Genomic DNA, 22,766 nt, shown 5'->3' on the forward strand with positions numbered 1-22,766 from the left:
AGCTGTCCACCTCCTCTAACTCTCACACTCTTTCCACACCTTCCACAGTGATCCCTGAGTCTTTGAAGGAGAACCATTTTAAAGAAAATAGTGTTTAATTAATGCTGCCATAAACTGACTATAGCTCTACATTGGCACGTCATTATGTAGGTCTTGTTTAGGCAAATCAAATTGTTGACGTTTCCTGGGTGTAACTTCCCTGTCATATAAAGAAGACACTGTCTTGAAACAAATGTTCTGGCCCTCTGGCTCTTATAATCTGTCTTCCCTATCTTCTATGACAGGCCCTAACTGTGCTGGTATTTGAAGAAAGCTTTTAGATTTATTTTTTCTTCCTATCAAAAGCACTGTAGGTTCTGTGAGATAACTCAGCAGGTAAAGGTGCTTGCCTCCACGCCTGACAATTTAAGTTTCAGTCCCATAGTTCACATGGTGAAAGCAGAAAAACAACTCCCATAAACTGTCCTCTGATGTACACCCTTCACACAGAGACACTCGCCGGGCGGTGGTGGCGCACGCCTTTAATCCCAGCACTCGGGAGGCAGAGCCAGGCGGATCTCTGTGAGTTCGAGGCCAGCCTGGACTACCAAGTGAGTTCCAGGAAAGGCGCAAAGCTACACAGAGAAACCCTGTCTCGAAAAACCAAAAAAAAAAAAAAAAAAAAAAAAAAAAAAAGAAACACACAGAGACACTCTGACACCCCCCACAGACAAATAATGTCTACAAAATATAAAAACAATGCTCTGATATAGTATAAAATAAATTTGAATTAAAAAGAAAACCTGCAGACATGTTAAAATTAATGATTTTTATAGCTACAAATATAGCATTAGACCATACACCATGTCTAGAATGAATAGCTGATATATATGTAAATAGACCCCTTACTGTGTTAATATTGTAAAAATGAATAACTCTGCCTATCTCGCTACATTTTTTTTAATTCATAAAATCACATAAACAATAGTAAGTCCTAAATTCCTCATATGAGGGACTCTGAAATTGGCCCAAAGGAAGAATTATTCAACTGATTCTGTCTGGAGAAGTCTATACACTTCCCACTTCTCTTTCTGTTGGGCATCACCTATGGGGCAGAAAAGTTTTCACTGGCAGGTAACCATAAAAGAAACAACCCAGCTTGGAACAGTGTAAGGACAGTGCATGTGTGCATCATTCAGATTTCAAAGTGTTTACAACAACTAGACAATAATGATAGCAGAATACTCACTATGGTAGAAACAAATTTCACTTTAAAGAGCCACATGAAAAACAAGGGATCTAATCTTGGGCACGTTAAGAGTTGAGTCCTTTTCCAAATACACAGACTTAATGCCATCAGGAATCATGCATGCCCCTGCCTGATGCTCCTAATTCAAACCATGTCTTCTGTGCAGTTTTTTCCTATAGTATTCATTTCACAGCACCTTTTCCATTTCCTCTAGGTAAGTGATTGCTTGTCAGCCACATGGGAAGAAATCAATCCACCTCACACTGAAGGACAGACAACAGACTACTTAAAAGCAACATCCCTGATAGGCCTGGTTCCTAAGTAGCTACTCAAAGAAACAAGCATATAGCAACCCAAATACTCATTTGAGAATATTCATAGCTGTTTTTAATAGTCATGGGATATAGATACTCACATTCACACCAACAGGTAAATAGAGAAACAATTGTATTGTTTTATATATATCTGGAAAATTAATAAGCAATAAAATAGGAACTATTGATGAATTAAACATCAACATAGATGAATCCCCCAAATTACTAGATTGAGTAAAAGAAGCTGCTTTTTCACCTACTAAAATATAGAAATGTGCTGATTAATTTTTTTATGTAAAAGTCTAGAATTTTCATGTTATTTTTTAGTTATAAAAAGCACACGAGTCACTAGAAGGGACAGAGGATAAGATGAATTATTAAGGGGCATATTTGGGAGCAGGGTAATCGAAATATATGAAGTCTTGATTTTGGTAAAGACTAACACATATGCATATTAAAGACAATCAAATACTGTGTTTTCTACATATATGCGATTTAGTGAATGTTAGTTAAGTGTGGAAAGATTTGAAAAACAAACAACAAAAACCTCTACTTAAGCCTTCAAAAACGATTTAAGTGTTAGAATCCATGATTGTTACACACTATAAAATTTGTAATCAGATGGACTTCCCTGATAATTTCATTATCCCTTCATGAATTATTTAGGTGTGAAGGTTTCCTGTGTTATTCTGGACCTGCCACAATTGGTCAATGAATATCTGTCTACAAACCATCTTAATAGAAGGAAACTTAAAAAATGGGTATGTTTGAAATACAGCCACAGTTCTCCATTTCCTTAAGATATTCACTTCTGTTACTCAAGAGTCATAAGCATTCTTTGAAGAGTCACAAGTCATACTAGTGTAATAAAGCATCTCATATGAGCTACAGTGAAAAACGTGCTGAACTCAAATATTTCCTCACATTGAGTAGAGAACTCTGGCTCCATGAAGCAGAACACGGAAAATATGTAGGAAAACCTTGGAAAGAAAGGGAGAGACAGAGAGAGAACTAGCAGGCTTGACTCCTGTCACTGGGAAACGGAAGAGAAGTCTACAAGCACCCAGCCAGTGTTCAAAATGGCCTGACATTATAGTCTTGTAGTTATTCCTCTGGCAAACCCATAAGCTTGCTGAATCTCATCTGAAAACTACAGAGTATAAATTTAATGATTTTTAATTCTTTTGATGAAATTATCATTCTATCTAAAACATGTTGCTTTTTTTCTGTACACCCAAATTAATTTTACAGTATTTTTTTAAACCCAATATACAACATATTGGGTTTCATTATGACATTTGTATTCCTATTGAATCTCCTCCCTGCCTTCATCCCCCTGTCCTCCTCCCTCAGGTCCCTTAACCTCACCCAGCCACTCACTTCCGCTTTCATGTCAAACACTTTGTATTACCCCCTTTTTCCATTCCACTCCTTAGGATTCCATGATCTATATTTACACCCCTCTAACACACACACACACACACACACACACACACACACACTAAAGTAGGATTTGGTTGTGGGAGAAAACACAGGCTTTCTCTCTCTGGCTTATTTTGCTTAAAATAACTTTCAGTGCCCCCTATTTTCTGTAGATGTCATGATTTTATTTTTCTGCAAGGATGAATAAAATCCACTCACATGTGTGTGCCATGTTTTCTTTAATTGTTCATCTTGTCTGGTTCAATTTCTTAGTTACTGTGAGTAAAGGAGCAAAAAACATGGATGTGCAGAATTCTGTCTCTCAAAATGATTAAGAGTCTATGTAGCAGGGATGGATCCCAGTGCCTGTGGTGTGGCATCTTGCACAGCCTTGGTGCGGCAGGAAGGGGCTTGGACCTACCTCAGCTCTGTGTGCTGGGGTCCAATGACTCCCCATGGGAGATCTTGATTTGGAGGATGTGGGAATGGAGGGTGACTTGGGAGGGAGGGCTGGAGGGTAGGAGAGGGGAGGAGGTGGGATCTGTGGGTGGTATGTAGGGTGAGTAGAAAATTTCTTAATTAAAAAAAAAGGAGGAAAAAAAAGAGTCTATGTGGTTCAGACTGAGTATGAAGCTCAGTCATGGACTGCTTGCCTAGAAGGTGCAAGCCCTGGATTTAATCCCACAAAACTGACTGCTAGTCAAATATTATAAAGAAGATTATTTCATTCAGATAAATGAAGAAGAAAAATATATAATTGGTAAAGATAATTATATCTTAATTATAATGACTGAAAATTATAATGACTGTTATAATTATAGTGACTGAAAAGGTAAGGGTTGAGACTATCTTAAAGAAACCCCAGGTCTTAGTATATGGAAGTAAACAGGGAAAAATGGTGTCTTACTATGTGGGATGTTGTATAGATGTCTGCATCAAATTAAAGAGATAGACAAGTAGATTTTGTGTTCAGTTAATTATTGGTGGACATTTAAAGTGTATCATTGGATGTTTGATATAAAATGAAGCTGGTCTAAAAAAAAATCTTGGTCCTTTGTTGGATCCAGGCAGATTAAACAACATAAAAATTACAGCACAGGGGACTCTAAGTGATAAATATTGAATCATCTCTGAAACATTGAATGGCCTCTAGCATACTCTTGGCTAGCAGCTAAACTAAGTTCTAATCCATTAGCCACTTATGGACACAAATTCTAAACTTGCTTACATGAATTGTCCTTATTTATCTTAAAGTACTAAAGCCTCTCAAAGAATAAAGCCAAACATATACTTGTATTTTTTTTTTGGAGAAAGAAAATGGGTACATGTATCCTTATTTATTTTTATCTATTCATATGAAAATGAATAATTAGTAACCTTTAAAATACATAATTGCACCAAACTGCCCTACCTGAATGACCTTGAGTGAATATTCTTAAAAAGGAACAATCAATCGCAAATGGAAAAGGTAACACAGCCCTAAAACGTAAGTTATTTCAATGACTTTCTCACTTATAGGTTTAAGATCGTATCTTGCTGATCAGTTCCAAAGGACTCACTTATTAGAACTGCACTGACCCCGACAGTCTGGTGTTTTCCCTCTACAGTTTTCGAGCAGGTACTCAGGACATGTATATTAACTCTCACAGCACCAGCTGCTGCCACAAGTCAAAGCAGGCCTTCAGGGAGCATGAGGGTTACATTGTTTTCATTCAAAAACATGCCAAAGAATGTGCACCAAACCAATGTGACTGATTACTTTTACTCTTCATTTATTCGAGCTCCAAACTCTGTTTTCCTCCCTCAGTTGGCACTGCAGCATCATGGCTAAACCATTAACATCACTTACGGAATGTTGTAATTTAGCATGTACCAGCTCTTATGTAACTTGATTATGCTTATTTCCGAAGGCCTTTGCTTGTGAATCTAAGGAAAAACAATAACAACAACTTACCAGTTGTGAAGAGAAGCTTTCTAGGATCCTGAGAAAAGAAAAGAAGAAAATATTTGACTGGAAAATAAAATGCTAATGGCATAACCCTCTGCAAGAGGTTTGCAGTATGTGTTACCCTGTATTAGGAATTAGGGCACTGATCTTCCAAGGTGAGTAACAAACTCAATTAAGTCTCAGGACATTTTTGCACTATAAAAAGCAAAACCAGAGAAGTCTTCCCACCCTAGAAAAAGAAAGCACTGGTTAAGGTGGAAGGCCTGATCATTGATCTGATTACAGGCTGTTTGTAATGTGGTTTATTTTTCAATGACTTTGATACTCAATAACTTAAGCTATAATACAAAATCAAATACCTATTATGTTCTCATTATGTTGCCCAGAAGATTGTAAGCTTAGAAATTCATTATTGTCCTGATTCTACAACTAAGATAGCTTTTAAATACATTGTGTTCAATGCTCAACAAAAAAATAATTTTTCTAAAACACAGGCCAGGCATGGTGGTACATGCCTTTAAACCCAGCACTCAGGGAGTCAAAGGCAGGTGGATCTCTGTTTGAGGCCAGTCTAGTCTACAAAGTGAGTTCTAGGACAGCCAGAGCTATACAGAGAAATCCTGTCTCAATCCCCACCTCCCCCTCCAAAAAAGACTAAAACTACCAAGTGGAATATTGGACAACTAAACATAAATAGGTAGTACGAAAATAGGAAAACTATTACAGGTGTTAAACAGGCATGAATTATAGAAAGAGGAGAAAAAAAGGAAATGCTACGCCAAGGAAACTATAGTGGGGACTGGAGACAAGTAACCATTGATAATGTGGGAAAAGGCTAGAGGATAGCATAGGGACAGGAAGTGGAGATGAGAGAAACAGAACATGACATGGAGAGCTGTCCCTTGACAAGCTAGGAAGCTAGATTCTCCAGGGAATCTCAGTGCTTTACACAGTATATAATCATGTGGTGATCCTTTTAAAAATAGCAATGCCCATGAATCATACTAATTAAATCATATTGCTGTTTTCAGATGATCCTAGAGGCAAGAGATTTATCAAAAGTGATTGGAGGTATTCAGTTTTACAATGTGTTCTGTCATTTCTTTCCTTTTAGGAAGAGAATCAAACAAACAGTTAGAGCAGCCTTGTCTGTGAAAGTCCTAACAGTATGTGGAAGAGAAAATGGAGTCTGGAATGAGAGGAACATTTAATGAGAGGAAAAGTCACTGTCACTCACCACAAAAGGGCCGGAAGACAGGGCAATTTGGCTTGGTTGCAGCCACGGCCTTGGGAAGCAATGACTATCTGAACACGATGTGGATGTACTGAGCAACAGAGACCTAACAGCGCTGTGCATCTGGCTCTGGCTCAACATGTAAAACCTCAACTCATGATCAAATAAGAGATCACATGAAAGAACAGCATCCCTAAGTCAGATATCACATGCTAGGAAATTCGGCTCACGGTCATCTATTTCATGGAAACAAAGTCATCATAAAAACACACTAACATTTTAAGACAAATAAATTCATTCTTTAGTATCCACAAATAATCAACCTACAGCTGTGCCCTTTTCCCCCAGCACAGTAAGCGAGTTATTAAAGTATTTTTATCTGAGATTGGCACTGTCGACACTCTCAGCTAACTGAGAGGAATTAGACAAAAGCTGTTGGGAGTCAGAAAGCAGATCTGAGTGGCAACCTTCTGAATATTGCAGGATATAAAAAGTAGACACTGCAGTCTCCCATTTTCAGCAGGAGAAACTATAGAATAGTAATTACCTGCACTTTCTATTGAAAGGGAATAAAACTCAACTTGACAACTGCATTTTAAAAGCACTCAAAGGAGCAGCAAGGTACAAATTTTCTGTCAAAATCACAGACCCTCATTAGTTATCTAATGACAAGTGAGAGGGAAATGGAAGGGCAGGGACCACCCACCTCATTTCGGTATCTCGCTGCATTCAGTTCAAGGAAATCTTCGCTATAGTTCACTGAGAAGTTGAGGGCATTCATCAAGTGGGCAGCCACATGCACACCTATGGAACCACACCAGGGATAAGTCAGTGGGCTTTCCACACATGCCCTTTGGCTAGAAGCCAACAGTTCTCCATAAACAATTAAGGATTTAAGGATCAAACTCCAATAGTTATCGAAGCAATGAACTATTAGGTTGAAATTATTCTAAAACACAAAATAAAAATCACCTCAATGTAAATAGTTTACTAAATTTTAAAAAGCTAGAATAAAGCCAGGCGTTGGTGGCACACGCCTTTAATCCCAGCACTCGGAAGGCAGAGGCAGGCGGATCTCTGTGAGTTCGAGGCCAGCCTGGTCTACAAAGCGAGTTCCAGAAAAGGCACAAAGCTACACAGAGAAACCCTGTCTCGAAAAACCAAAAACCAAAAAAAAAAAAGCTTGAATAAAATAACCATAGTAATTTAGGTCAAGATCTAGGGATTCACTCAATGTCTCCCATTTCTTCCTCTACTCCCTGGCCCCCTCTCTCCTCTACCCAACATTCTATGTCTATCAACACAAGCATTCATTTGTTTACTAAACTGTTTCCTAGATATGTTTGTGTTGCACATCCTTCATCTTTCCCATTGCTCCAGCCTACTCTATCTTATATATTTCACTGTCATCCATCCCAATCGCAGCCTACTGGATGGTTTTTATCCAGCTGAAGTTTTTCACCATCAATAGCTAATTCTTTAAGCTCAACAGGAAAGTGTTGAGAGGCACGTCACAGAAGAAACAGTAGGGAAAACAGTAATCACCACTTGACAAATATCCCACCTATAACCACACCACCAACACAGTGCTCACCTATCTCTGAGGGCGTATAAAAGATGCATGCATCAGGGAATTACGAGAGGTTTGAGACAACTCTTTTTGTCATAGCCAGGGAAGAAAATTATCTCAAGACAGGCAAGCAGAGAACAAATAATCTGTTCAATGAGGCTGCCATATCTCCTCCTTCACCAATCTGTTATTGTCGTTTAAGTGAGTATAAACTAACATTCTATCAGAATGCACTGACTAAAGAAATTCCTGCAGCTTTGGCCCTATAGCCTGTCTATTAATCTTAAATTTATCTGTAAAATGATGGAGACAGAAAAGTGTTGGAGCCCACTAGGTTTCCTAGTGGCTGTACCGAGCAGGACTGCAAAAGAAGGTGACTGGGCCACAGGCCTGAGTATCAGGTGTTTGTAAGGGTCTACACTTGACTGTAACTCGCAAGGGGGAGGTCTTTTATTCCACCCTTTGGCATTGTTATAAATAGACCTTTGGAATAAAGTTCTGGGCTGGTGGATAAGGATCCAGACCCATTTGAGTCTATCCTGTGTTGTCTCTCTGTTTTCTCCCCCCTCTTTATTTCTAACTAAGTCTCTTATCTCTCATTCCTCATGAGTTCCTGGGGTAAATAAATGTAGGGGCTGGTCTGCCACAAAAAAGAAAGACATAAATGTTCTGTAGTTGCTAATAAACCATTACAGTTTACAATAACATATGAAGTTTACTGGTTCAAAGGAAACATGGCCTGGAAACTAGACAAGCTTATAACCCCTGAAACTTAAGACTATAACATACAGAAAAACCAAGAACTATGGATTAGCCACCAATAAAGGCAAGAGACACTCAGGATGCCAAATATCCTAGAAGTTAACTTTTAGGACTTATAAGTCAGGCAATCAAGTTGGGCATGAACAAAGGGTTGCATTAAAATCAGAAAGATTCTCAAATTGCCAAGAAGTTACAGTACTCAAGAGAGCGTGTTGCTGGCAGAAAAATATACAAATGGAACAAGGGAATAGAGAATCCAAAATTCAACTCAAATGAATATAACCAATAATGTTTTTACAAGAATCAGAGACAACAAATGAAAGAAAAAGTAGGATTTCAGCATATTGTTTTATTCGTTTGTTTTTTTGCATTTTCAAGGTTACACTTCTTTTTAAAGATTTTAATTTATTTGTTCTTATTAATGTGTGTAGCAGGAATCTTAAAGTGTCTTATTAATAAGTTCAAACCTGAGCCAGGTATTGGGGTGAATACTGGAAGATCAGAGAACCAGAACAAGCCACAGCTAACCTCACCTCGCCAACTTCTCAGCTGATCTTGTTTCTCAGACTGGAAGCCTCTGTGTTCTCATATCCGAATGGCTCTCAGCTGAACTGTGCTGCTAGAAGCCTGAAAGCTTAACCAGCCATATGCTTCTAGTTTCTGGTCCTCACGCCTTATATACCTTTCTGCTTTCTACCGCCACTCCCTGGGATTAAAGGCTCGCTTTCTGGGATTAAAGGCATGTGTCACCATGCCTGGCCGTTTCCAATGTGGCCTTGAACTCACAGAGATCTAGAGGGATTTCTACCTCTGGAGTGCTAGGATTAAAGGTGTGAGTGCCACCATTTTCTAGCCTTTGTATCTAGTGGCTGTTCTGTCTGTGACCCCAGATAAGTTTATTAGGGTGTACAATATTTTGGGGAACACAATACCACCACAAATGTGTATGTCTGCATGATTGTATGCACAATTGTGTGTGTGAGCAAGTGCCCATGGAGACCATAAGATGGTTCTAGATCCCTTGGAGCTGGAGTTTCAGGCTTTTGTGAGCTACCAGATGGATTTGAACTCCAGTCCTCATGACTGAGCAGCACTCTTAAATGATGGGCTTTCAAACCCCCTTATCTTTCCATCTAAAATGTAAGTCTTTAATCTACTTTTAAGCTGATTTTTATTTGGAGTTAGAGTTATGTGAAGACCCAGTATGCTGAGCATAATTTAATGACAAGGCTCCTATTCATCCACTGTGTTTTTGGCACCTATCTATGTAGAGAACCACTTGACTGCAACTGCATGGCATTACTTCTGAGCACACTATTCTGTCTCATTTGTCTATATGTCTTTTTATCTTTTAAATAACCAATTTTCTGGTCTGCATGCACATCCATGCAACAGCACATAAGCGGAGGTGCAAGGACAACTTTCAAGAGTCAGTTCTTACCTTCCAATTTGCTGAGGCAAGGTCTCTTTTCTTTCTACTGCACAGCATCATCTAGGCTAGCTAGCCAGCCTGAGCTTCCAGCTGTTCTCTTGTCTCTGATCTAGCAATAAAGAGATCTGGGACGACTGATCCATACCACGAACTCTGGCTCTCTTTGTGGGTGCTGGTCAAACTCAGGTCAAGAGGCCTGTGTGGAACGTGCTTTTACCCACTGAGTCATCTCAGAGATTCTCTGCGTCTTTTTTATATGCTAATATCACGTTCTCTTTTAAAAAACGCATATTTATGGGCACATGTGTGTCTGTGTACACCACATGTGTGCATGTGCCTGCGGAAACTAGAAGTGGGTGTTGGATTCCCCGGAACTAGAGTTGCAGGCAGTTGTGACACACCTAGTGTGGATGCTGGGAAGCCAAGCTACCTCTCAAGCCCTGCATTCTGCTCTTGATTTCTATACTTTTGTAATAAATTGAATCAAAATTTAAGTTAGAGAGCATAATGCCTCCATCTTTGTTATTTTTGCTCATGACTGCTTTGGCTATTCAGTCTGTTTTACTTTCTTCTCACTTCCATATAAGTTATAATTCCATATATTCTCTGATTCTGTGAGGAATGTCATTAATATTTTATGGAAATTACATGGAATCAATAAATTAATATCCTGACTCAGTTCAAAGAAATAATCTATAAAAAAAATGACTGATAAAGTAGACAACATAAGATTTAATTTTTTTCTTCCAGGAAAGATTCAAAAGATGAGAACATATGCTGCAGACTGGGCAAAAGCACTTTCAAAGACTTAAAGTCGTGAGACGGGACTCTTCCTTGTTTGTTTGTTTTTGTTTTGCTTTTTCAAGATAGAGTTTTTCTGCATAGTCCTGGCTGTCCTTGAACTCCCTCTATGCAAGCGAAGCTGGCCTCCAACTCAAAGATCAACCTGCTTCTGCCTCCTAAGTGCTGGGATTAAAGGTGTGAACTACTTAAAACAATAATCTAAAAAATTACCTGATTAAAAGATGAGTCAAAGATCTGAACAGATACCTCACAAAAGGAGATATGTAAATGATAAATAAGCATAAGAAAATGTTTCACACTTTGTATCATGAACTGCAATAATGTAAATCACTTTCATAAAAGAATGGCTGAAATCTAGAACATAGCATATCAGATGCTGAAATGGGAACTCTGTTTCACTGATGGGGGATGGCCTCTTTGGATGATAAAATTCAACTTATCTTCCTCTCACACTTACCCAAAATACTTAATAACCCTCTAGTCACAAAACACACATATGACATATACACAGGAGACAGAAACAGATTCAGAGACAGAAAAGGAAGGGAGAGAAGGAAAGGGTGACAGAGACGACAGAGACACAGACAGAATATTTTACAGCAACTTCAGCCATAATTGAAAAAAGTTGGAAGAAACCAGGATGTAGGTGAATGCATGAACTGTAGTTTATCTGGACAGTGAAATAAATACCAGTCAACTCAGAAATGACATGAGCCATCAAGTGCTAAAAAAAAATATAGGAAGAAACTTAAATTTATATGATGCAGTGAACGAGCCAAATCAGAAAAGCCAATGCATTCTATGGTTCTAGCTACCTGATATCAAAAAAAAAAAAAAAAAAAAAAAAAAAAAAAAAAAAAAATCCTCTGTAGACAGGAAAAGGATAGTGTCCGAGAGAAGAGAAAGACAAACTGGTAGAATACTGAGTATGTTTAGAACAGTGAAAATATTCCATATGATACTGTATTGGTGGGTACATGTCACTATATACATGCCCAAACCCATAGCATATTATATATAAATGTTCCAGATTAAAACTTATATTGAATCAACTCTTAAAAGTTTCTCACTTTACACTTGCTAACTTGAAATGAATCAAGATAAAATTACACAAATTTAAAATCTATTTGTCTACCCAATTATCGATATAAAACATGCTTGCCAAATATATATTGAGCTAGCATCGTATTTCTAAATGAAAAACTCACATTCTAATTTTCATTCACATAGGGTCATACCATAATACTTTTAAGCTTGGAAATACTTTGCCTCCTTATTTTAAACTTTACAAGTGAAATAATTTACAAGAAAATCATTATGACCTTGGGTTCAGCACCTGGACAACATAATGCAAAATGCCATAAGAAACACCCATGTTCTGTAGTTCCCTTCACAACTCTCTTCCAATTCACAAAAGAGTGACTAACATATATAATTAGAAAATCACCAAGTAAGTTCATGGTAGGTGAAAACATACAGAAGAAAATCAAATATTCTACACCGGTAAAATACACAATTCTAATAAAATCATGCTTTTCAGCTTTCTCACCTGAGAAAATACAGATAGTTATGCCACAGGTTATGTGGAATGTCTTACTTTTATCCAATAATCTTCTTGTTCTCCTGCTTGGAACCTAAATAAAAATGAATTAATACGGTAAGAGTAATAAACCCAGACAAAATATGTACAAATTTTTTTCATTACATCATTGCTAGCATCATCAAAAATTTGTAAATATAACACAAGTCTATTAGTCAAAACTGAGAGAATTAGGACATAATTATTCACTGATGCAACTCAAACGAATGTGAGAAGGTATGCTATAAATTTGAAAAACTGAAAGACATGCTGTTAGATAAATATATTAGAAACTGTATTCTGATCTTATGTTCTTCAAAGCAAATGTCACTGCACTTAAATGTCCGTGCTGGCATCTGTCCCCAACTGTCATCAGCAGTGGTTCTGTTGGAACACAGATAGGTGAAACTGTCTGACAACCGGGCATATTTTTTTTAATCTTTAAATTTGATAAAATATATGACTTCCTTTGTGCTGCAAAAATAAGGTTATTTTTTTAAGTGAGACCAATCGAATCTGTGGTTTTAAATACCCGCTCGATTTTGTAGAAAAATAATTGCCGGGAATCTTTGAGTATCTGTGCTTCATACTAGGCAACAACTCTTTACTTTTCACTTCCTGCCACTTATTTTCCTTCTCTTCATGCCAATCCAAAAGCCAGCCAGAGGGATCAAATCCTAGCCTTGAAGAATACTGGCCACCTAGGGAATGTTATTTCCATAAATGACTGCACTAAGATAAACACTTTCCAAATGTAACTAACCTGAAAAAAACAACTGAGTTTTGCTAGAGTAAATCAGTATTACGTCTTTCACAGATCACTGAAACCATTTAGCTCTGCCGGTCACTCATTTGTGATCTTGGTCAAGCCATATTCTCTGTACCTCAGGGTCTCAAGCTTAAAATAGAGCAGCAGTATCTGATTGGAGAGCTGGTCTTAGGAGTCATAAGAGTCCTGAAGTTCTGAAAATCGTACCTGAAAGCACGAGCAAAGACATGTCTGCAATCCTCTGCCCTGGCCTAGTTTTGCAGAGTAGCTTTCTGACCATGTGTCCCTTACCACCACTGAGAAGAAAACTTCCAAGTACAATCAGTTCATAAAAACAGCAGAACTAACAGGTAGTCATTACACTTGATTTCTGCCACAGAAATTCATCAAGTTTTTTTTTTTTTTCCCTACCTTCTGTGATCCTCGAAGATAAGCCAGGAGTGTCCGGCACATGGGTAAAAGGATAAGGCTGCAGTTGAGGTTCAGGACAGATGCAGAGGCTCTGCTTAGACACAATCCTACCTGAACAAACAAGACAAGGGTCAAAACAGAGTCAAGTACAAATGAAAAGCAGCCTTGACCTGCAGTTGCAGGTCTCACCCTGCTCTCTAAGGTCCACGACAAATACCAGTTCCTCTAAGAATCCTGAAGGGTTCCTTTCATCTTACTAAAGCTCCCTGAGGAAAAACAATTTCCTTCTGCTCTCAATGGCCTTAAAACTGACTTTTCTCCTTTTTGCCAAGGATACAATCACTTTAATATATTTTCCCATTTCTGGATCAATTTCTTACACTAGCCTAGCTTTAAGATGCCTGTGGTCTCAGCACTATGTGTTCTACAACTCCACGGTCAGGTGTCACAGGAATCTGTATTCACTGATAAGCTCAGGAGAGTTCTAAAAGAAACCTCATTTGTATTCTCCCCTCTCTCTGGAAGTCTCTCCATTTCTACACAGCCTACTTATTCACACACATTTGTCTCCAAGCTCTTCACCCCAGTAGCTCAATTCCTCTTCCAGCTTCACCTTAAACTCTAGTTCTCTTGAGTACTCCCCTGCCTGAGGATGGGACTTATCCCCTGTGTCAAGCGCTCTCATTAGTTTTGTACTGTCCTGTCATGTTTTCAACACTCTTTCCAGTCACCTTTTCTTGAATCTTATTTTATTTTTAAACGACAAATAAGGACTGCACACATTCATTAAGTACAACGTGAAGTATTTATATGCACACACAACGTAAGACGACCAAACTATGCTAACAAAGAGATGCATCACTTCCTGCTCTGCATCAACACTTACCATTCCTTCGCACTAAGCTCACTACTATTTAACTCTTTTCAGGCTTGTGAAACACATAATACATTTCTGACTTATGATCATCACAGTGCTCGACTGGCCATCAGAACTTATTCTTCCCATGCACTAATAATATTTAACTAATATTTTCCCTCCCCAGTCCACCACTGCAAGCTCTGATAATCATTATTCTACCCACTGAATCTATAAATTCAACTATTGTTAGATTCCCAATATAAGTAATTTCATGATAGTTCTCTTCTGTGCGTGGCTCACTTGAGTAAGCACACTCTAAGTTCAGAATGTTGTTGCAAATTACCAATTTGAAATAAGACCATATTTAGTAAAACTGTGATTCATTTGCTTAAACACATAGGGTATTTTTGTTATTTTAGTGTGATTGTGCTTTAGCTTTTTTAGGAAATCCATTTCCATTTGATCATTGTTAAAAGATTTCTTTATACTGGAATAAATGAAGAATTATATAGAATTGATGCTATAGATGTTAATAAACACACTTATCTATCTTTGCTGGTCATTCACAGTTTGGTCACTTACATTTATTAACATTAACCCTCCCCTGAAACTTTAGGATGTAATTACTATTAATGATCTCTTCTATATGGGAGAACAGCATGCCATTCTGATATTAAGATTTTACCTAACAAAAACAATAACAACAACAAAAAACAACTTGGAAGTTATAGAACCAAAGCGCCAAGCTAAGGACTCTGGCTTAAGTACCTATGCTATTAACCACTGCAAACGCCACCTCTTAAACTTGGCTTAAAATAAAGCACAGAAGCAAATAGCAGGCAATAAATACTTTGTTCACTGATCAATGAAGATTGGAAGTAATCAGTTTTAGAAAACTGCCCTATTGCTTCTCAGAAAATTGGGACTCAATCTAGCTCAAGACCCAATGATACCAATTGTGGGCATATACCCAAGGCATGCTCAATCATACCAGAAGGACACATGCTCAACTATGTTGATAGCAGCATCATTCATAATAGACAGAACCTGGTAACAACCTAGATGCCCCCCAACCAAAGAATGGATAAAGAAAATGTTGTACATATACACAATGGAGTATTACTCAGCTGTAAAAAATAATGACATCATGAAATTTGCAGGCAAATGGATGGAACTAGAAAATATCCTGAGTGAGGTAATCCAGATTCAGAAAGACAAACATGATACGTACTCACTCATAACATAAGTGGATACTAGTTGTAAAGCAAAGGATAACCAGACTACAACCCACAGCTCCAAAGAAGCTGGAGCCTTCATCCAGTAACTGATGGAAGCAGATGCACAGATCCACAGCCAAGCACCAGGCGGAGCTCCCGGAGTCCAGTCAAAGAGAGGGAAGAGGGATTCTATGAGCAAGGGGGGTCAAGATCATGATGGGGAAATCTACAGAGACAACTGAACCAGTAGGATCTCATGCATATCAGACTGACAGGTGTGGAACCTGCATGGGACCAGACTAGGCCCTCTGCATACAGGAGACAATTGTGTAACTTGGTCTGTTTGAGGGGCCCCTGGCAATAGGATTAGTATTTGTCCCTGGTGCATGATCTGGCTTTCTGGAGCCCATTACCTATGGTGGGATGCCTTGCCCAGCCTTGATGAGGGAGCGGGGTCCTTCCTCAACTGAATGTACCAGGCTTTGCTGACTCTCCATAAGAGGCCTTACTCTTTTGGAGCAGAGAATGGAGTGGGGCGAGATGGGGGGAGACTGGGGGAGGGAGCAGGAGCAAGGATAAGAGGGGGATCTGTGGTTGATATGTAAAATGAAAAAAATTTTTCTTAAATTAAAAAAAGATGGGAAAAAACCACCATCATTACTAATCAAAAAAGAAAGAAAGAAAGAAAGAAAGAAAGAAAGAAAGAAAGAAAGAAAGAAAGAAAGAAAGAAAGCTGACCTAGATGTCTTCCCTCCTAATAGTGCCTGCCATTGCCATTCATAAGACGGTCCTTGTTCCTGTTCTTAATCATTAGAGATGCCTGAGGTATGAATTCTGTAGTCCTGGAGAAAACCACAAGAACATATTCATTAAAATGGACTAAATGGTATGGTGGAGATGGGATTTCTTGCAGACTTTTTCTCTTGCTCTGTTCAATACATGACATATTGTTGCCTTTGACCTCCTTTGTTCTCTCCTGTTTCTTTTAGTGTGTACTTATGTTCCTAAGAGCATAATCTAAAATGCTTTAAGATCACTTTGCATCAGTTGCTTTGGAAAACATTTTTTTTACTTTGATCCTCAAATCAACTCTACCACCTCATAGATGATGATCTGTTACAACATAAGAGCTACTCAGCCAGGAATTCTCAGCTCTGTGGCTTGGGGCAGCATCTGGATAACCGTTTCTGCAATCTTTCCAGATGACTCTAACAATGCAACCTGGGTTGGGGACCACAGTCTTAAACTACTTAGCTAAGCTCTGCTGCTTATGAGGTAAGAAATGAAGGCAGCCATTAAACTATAACAAGTAAATTTGCATCCCCAAATGTATGACCAAATTTAACTTCAAAACTTAATTTTCGTAAGAAATATGGAAGGAATTATTCCAAATACACATAAACCATGAAGTGACAACAACCTCACCTCTTTAAAGCTAACACAGTATACAGAAGAGCAGCTAGGATCCCTGCCTGATCATCTGATGCACAATATGTAGTTCAATGAAGAAAAAAAAAGAACTTTTCAAACCTTTGTAAGAAAGAAATTACTCCACACATTTTGCAGATGATTTATTAAGGGATCTGAAGAAGTCATGTAGTTTGCCCAAAGCCACAGAAATTGAAAGAGGTAAATTCTGTACCCAGACTATGTCTTTTCATCCCATGTTAAAAACATGACAAAAGAGATCCCAGCTGGATCAACAACAGAGAGGGAGAACAAGGAATAGGAGACCATGGTAAATGAAGACCACATGAGAATAGGAAGAAGCAAAGTGCTAGAGAGGCCCACAGAAATCCACAAAGATACCCACACAACAGACTGCTGGCAATGGTCGAGAGACAGCCCGAACTGACCTACTCTGGTGATGGGATGGCCAAACACCCTAATTGTTGTGCTAGAAACCTCATCCAACTACTGAGGGATCTGGATGCAGAGATCCATGACTAGGCCCCGGGTGGATCTCTGGGAGTCCAATTGGCGAGAATGAGGAGGGTTTATATGAGCGAGAATTGTTGAGACCAAGGTTGGATAAAGCACAGGGACAAATAGCCAAATGAATGGAAACACATGATCTATGAACCAATGGCTGAGGGGTCCCCACTGGATCAGGCCCTCTGAATGGGTGAGACAGTTGATTGGCTTGATCTGTTTGGGAGGCATCCAGGCAGTGGGACCAGATCTTGTGCTCATTGCATGAGTTGGCTGTTTGAAACCTGGGGCCTATGCAGGATTGTTTGGCTCGGCCTGGGAGGAGGGGACTAGACCTACCTGGACTGAGTCTACCAGGTTGACCTCAGTCTGTGGGGAAGGCTTTGCCCTGGAGGAGATGGGAATGGGGGGGGGGGGGAAGGTGAGGGGGACGGGAGGGGGGAGAACAAGGGAATCCGTGGCTGATATGTAGAACTGAATTGTATTGTAAAATAAATTAAAAAAAAAAGATATGAATGGTCATATAGAGTACTAACTAATTCTAGAAAAAAGGTTTCAATTAGCTGCATATATATGTCTTTGTGTTCGAGTCTCTTATCAGTTTTCTGCAGGAAATCACGGCCAGGCCTAACATCAACTGAAGTCTCCAGGAAGAAGTTGGGGCCCCACAACGACAACAATTCCACGTGGACAATAATAACATCATTAAGCTGACAAACATCATCTACAGATCAGCTTTGAACTACAATGTGCTCAGAGCAATTTTGAGATGACTAGCTGAGATGATCCAGTCTCAAAGACTACTTGAATAAAGACTTGAGATAAACCCTGAACTTTGGCATTATACACAGACTGGATAATGAAGGACATAGTTACCTTTCCTAGAATTTGACAATTAACCTAAAATTTTTCTTTCAGGATAAAGATATCTTTGCCCATACCTAGCAGGAAGCAATTTTAAGAATATGACGCCCACATTCCCAAAGAGGTGGTGTGGGGCGGGTGGTTTTTTGGTCTTTTTAATGGGTTTTGGGTCTGGGATAATTTTCATTGTTTAGGGGGTTGGTTACAAGTTGTTGTCAAGGGTTAGGACAAAGGCTAAGCAGATTGATTAGATTTAAGGTTCTTGTTTAAAAAAAAAAGAGAAAGAAAGAAGAAGAAAAAGACAATTACTAGTTTTAAATATTTTACATTGGATTGGATTGTTTTATATTGTATACAAATTATATATATTGAAATTGATATTGTTAGAAAGTGCTATATGTATATTTCTAATTGTACTTATACTGTTCATTTAACAATGCAATTTTCTGATCCTTGAATGTTATTATTACCAACTATTAGGATATAAAGAAATGAAAGTTAGTAGTTAGACATTACAATAGAACTTGTAGTCATATTAGATATGTTTTAAAAATTGAGCAGATATATTTTAGACAGGTCATCTTCAAACCCTTCAGAGATCTACAGAATATGGCATTTAAAATGTTTTAATAACTTAGAAAATTTTTCTTTTTTGTTATGATTATGAGGCATGTCGGCTCCTGGCAGTACCAATCTACTTCAGAGAAAATATGGGCATTGAAGAAACTGCATATGGAGTTAACTTTCATTGTGGCAAAAGTTAGCCACTGGACAACAAAATATCCTCGAATCAACTGCTGACAAAATGGACAGACAGGACATGAAACAAAGGACTACTGATTCTTGCCAAAACAAGTGTGGTTATGGCTTTATCAAAAGGCATCTTCTGAGGCCAGGACAATATGGCACCATCCCTGAAATGGCCTTCACAATTCAGAAAAGGTACAGTGCCCTTTTCTTCGAAGGCAGCTGAATAGGCGGGGCCGATGGCTTCTGATGTGCAATGGAACAGCAGCTGAAACAGTTATTCTTGAAGAGTAACTAAGCTCACGCCTCGCAATAGTAAACTGGCATTTGACAGAGGATGTGGAGAAGAATGGGATGCTGAGATGAAGCCATATATACACAGCCAAGAAGAATGGACAGCTGAATTAAAAAATCAACAACAATTTCCAGAATTTAATATCCTGAATCATGACATGACACTAGTGGAATTCAGGTGTTTCTGGTACATGGACTGCTCTCACCCAATGTGAGGTTGAACTGTTGACCTTGTGTACATCCTACTTCACAAATGAGTCTGTCAGATATGCTAAGCCTATAGGCTGAAGATGATGCCCCAGCATTGCGGAGAAACCTCAGGTGACTGTCTAGGCAGCTGGCTGTTTCTGTCAACTCACAAATTTTTTGGAAGTTGCTTGCATGCATTTTCTGTTTTTATTTTTGTTAGCTAATATTATTTCCTTCTTGGGTCTCTGAGGGAGTTGAAGATTAGTTAGTTATAGTTGAAGGTTAGTTAGTTATGGTTGAAGATTAATTAGGATAGAAAGTGAATTAGATACATTTTGGACTTAACAAAATAGGATAGATAATGAAATTATTTTCTCTGAATTTGTCAAATACAAATGGCTAGACATTGTTTAGACATTTATTACTTGTATATATTGTATATAGTCATTGTACTTTTGTATATAGTTTTTCTTTTGTTAGTTATAACCTTTTTCTTTTTTTTCTTTTTATTAAAATAGAAAAGGGGAAAAAAAACATGACAAAAAAAAGGCATCAAAGGCTATGGGAGGAAAACCATGAAATGGAATAAGCTGGCTTCAACAGTTCCCATGAGCCACATACATCATGCCTCAGTTGCCAGTACAACTCACTAGCCAAGTCAAGATCTTGAATTTCCTCTCCCACCGAGCCTGTGTGCTTCACTGCATTCTTGGGTTCTGATTTACTACTACAGTCCTAGTCAGCATCACTTCCTCTTTAGTTAACACTCATAAATGGATGTGTGTCTAACTAGACATCAAGCTTCAAGTTTCCCTGCATTGCCTTGATTCTCATAAAGCCATTCATAGAGAGAAACATTACCTCTACATCAATGAATCTCTCCTTATACCTGGCTTTCAACTCCAGGATTACATCACTGACTTGTTCCTGACTACTGTTTTTCAGAAGCAAGGTCTGGTCTTCATAGAAGTTTATCCTCAGCCTAACACGATGGAAGTGCTCTGTAAACGCGAAACTTAATTGACTTCACACGCAAACCATGCATTGATAGCCATCTTACTATTAGGTTGCAATGCTTCATGGTTTCTTTACTCATGATATATGTGTCTAAGTGTAGTGGGTAGCCATTCCAGCTTTGATCTGGAAGTTCCAACCCCCATTGAGGCTTTGGCAACTGTCACACCTACAAGGCAGGGCCAAGGGAGGCACCTGGGGACCCGAGATCTGAATGGGTGAGCGCTCTCTCGGTTCCTGGACTCTTGACAGTGGAGGTTGACCGAGCAGAGCTCCAGAGAACACCACTGGACTGCGATACACCTTCCCCAGACCCCACGACCTACCTATCCCTTCATTTGTAAGTTATCCACTAAATAAATCTTCCTTTTAACTACGTGGAGTGGCCTTAATAATTTCACCAATATCTAAAAGTAAGTTTACATTGGTAAGTTCACTGTAGTTCGAATAGTCAATGAAAGTTCCACTACTATCAGAAGATACCATCTCTCCATCTACATGAAATGCAGTAATATATACACATAAAGAATAAATACAATGTTTTTAAAGCTACAAACTTCAGGAACATACACAGGTCAACTGTTGTAACTTCCTTATTGTAACCCCCAGAATTCATAAGCAAATCTATCCATTGAATCAACCCTAAGTAAATCTTCTGTGAAGTGATTCTTTTTGTAAAAATAAATGATAAATTCAAGTAAATATATGTCACATAAATCAACACGGAGGCTTATTTTAATGGGTTTTTAAAAGACTGAAATTAGTCTAGAAGGACATACATAAATTCAGTAAGATTGTGAGACAAATCAGAGGAGGGAAGAATAGATTCTAAGTAGAGGATATTTTTATAAGTCTCAGGCCTTGAAATCAAAATTGTCAGAATTTAAAAACTATGACAAATTCTTCCCAGGTATGGGAAAGTCATTTCTGCTTTCTGATGCTTGCATTACTCATCCGCAGTGATAGAAAAGGGCAGCATCTTGTATGGAAAGTAGTCACAAATTATTGAAAAATACAAGGAATTTTCTACTCTATAGATGTTATTCTTTCTAACATTTGATGTATTCTGCTTTTGGTGGAAGGAAAAAAAGAAAGGAGAAGGAAGGAAGGTAAGAAAGAAGACAAAGAGAAAGCAGGAAGAAATGAGAAGAAAACTGTAAAGAATTCCCTAAAATATATTACATTTTTCACATTACTCAGTTCTTTGTTGAACCCCAATGTTCCTTAGAAATGAAAAGAGAGGAGTTGAAGAAATGGCTTGGTAGTTAAGAGTTCCTCTTACGAAGCACCAGAGTCAGTTTCCAGCACTCACACGGTGGTTCACAACCATCCACAGCTTCAATTCTAGGGGATCCAAGGTCTTCTGACAAGTTCGGGTGCTGGGCACACTTGGAGGACAGGGATACATGAGGAAAACACTCATGCAGATAAAATAAAGTAAATAAATCTAAAACACTGTTTTTAGTGGAGCAAAAAAAGAGGAATTATGTAAGAATGTAACTGTTCTCACACTCTGCTGTATTGCCTCGGGGAAGAGAGTAGAATTTTCTGTGCATTCCTGCTTACTTAGTTATTAGACTGGACAGAAGATTGTCATTATTTTAAAATTCCAAATAAATATGAAAACTACTCAGTCCTCCTCACCATACATGCACACACAAATTAGTTCCCATGACTTAATTACTGGAATTTGCAAATACTTATGCCACTTACCATATTGACTTTATAGATAAATTATGCTTATAGACTTAAAATTTGGAGAAGATCCTAAACTGCTGAGGTGAATGTCATCTAACCACATGAGAATTAAGAGAGCAGAACTTTGTTCCACTGGAGGGATAGACAGACATTGGGCAGAAAAAGATATCGAAAAGAAAGGGGTGTGGGAGTTTCTCATGCACTGGGACGTGCTGACTCTGACATGCTGCAGATCACATGCAATAGTAATGAGATGCTTGTGGACTTTAGGGCATCCCTCATCAGCAAAGCAAGAAGATGAAATCGATCCTACCGTGGAGAGACTGTGCTGTCCCAATACTTTCAGTAATTTAGAAGCAGTTCTTCACAGAGCCTCTCAACAAGGAGATACTTTCACTTCAGCTTTTATAATTACAGAGTAAAAGAACTGATTGAATTCTGCTAGACTTCTGACCTATAGATTTATGCTACAATAAATA

General features: G+C 38.4%; 1 protein-coding gene across 4 annotated transcripts in view; it reads right to left on the reverse strand.

Moving 5' to 3' along the window:
• The window catches only part of Nox4 (NADPH oxidase 4), a 142,995-nt gene that overhangs the window by 93,013 nt on the left and 27,216 nt on the right, over positions 1 to 22,766 (reverse strand). For 2 of the 4 annotated variants that reach the window (XM_052762963.1, XM_052762961.1), the window contains exons 3-6: positions 13,474 to 13,584; positions 12,264 to 12,348; positions 6,853 to 6,950; positions 4,919 to 4,946 (exon numbers count right to left, since the gene is read on the reverse strand). In XM_052762963.1, coding sequence (XP_052618923.1) covers positions 4,919 to 4,946; positions 6,853 to 6,950; positions 12,264 to 12,348; positions 13,474 to 13,584 — 322 coding nt within the window. The remainder of the gene's footprint in view (positions 1 to 4,918; positions 4,947 to 6,852; positions 6,951 to 12,263; positions 12,349 to 13,473; positions 13,585 to 22,766) is intronic. The other 2 variants (XM_052762962.1, XM_052762964.1) reach the window with 2 other exon arrangements.

Source organism: Peromyscus californicus, unplaced genomic scaffold, assembly GCF_007827085.1.
Source record: "Peromyscus californicus insignis strain IS unplaced genomic scaffold, ASM782708v3 Scaffold_4__1_contigs__length_199733344, whole genome shotgun sequence".
Taxonomy (NCBI): domain Eukaryota; kingdom Metazoa; phylum Chordata; class Mammalia; order Rodentia; family Cricetidae; genus Peromyscus; species Peromyscus californicus.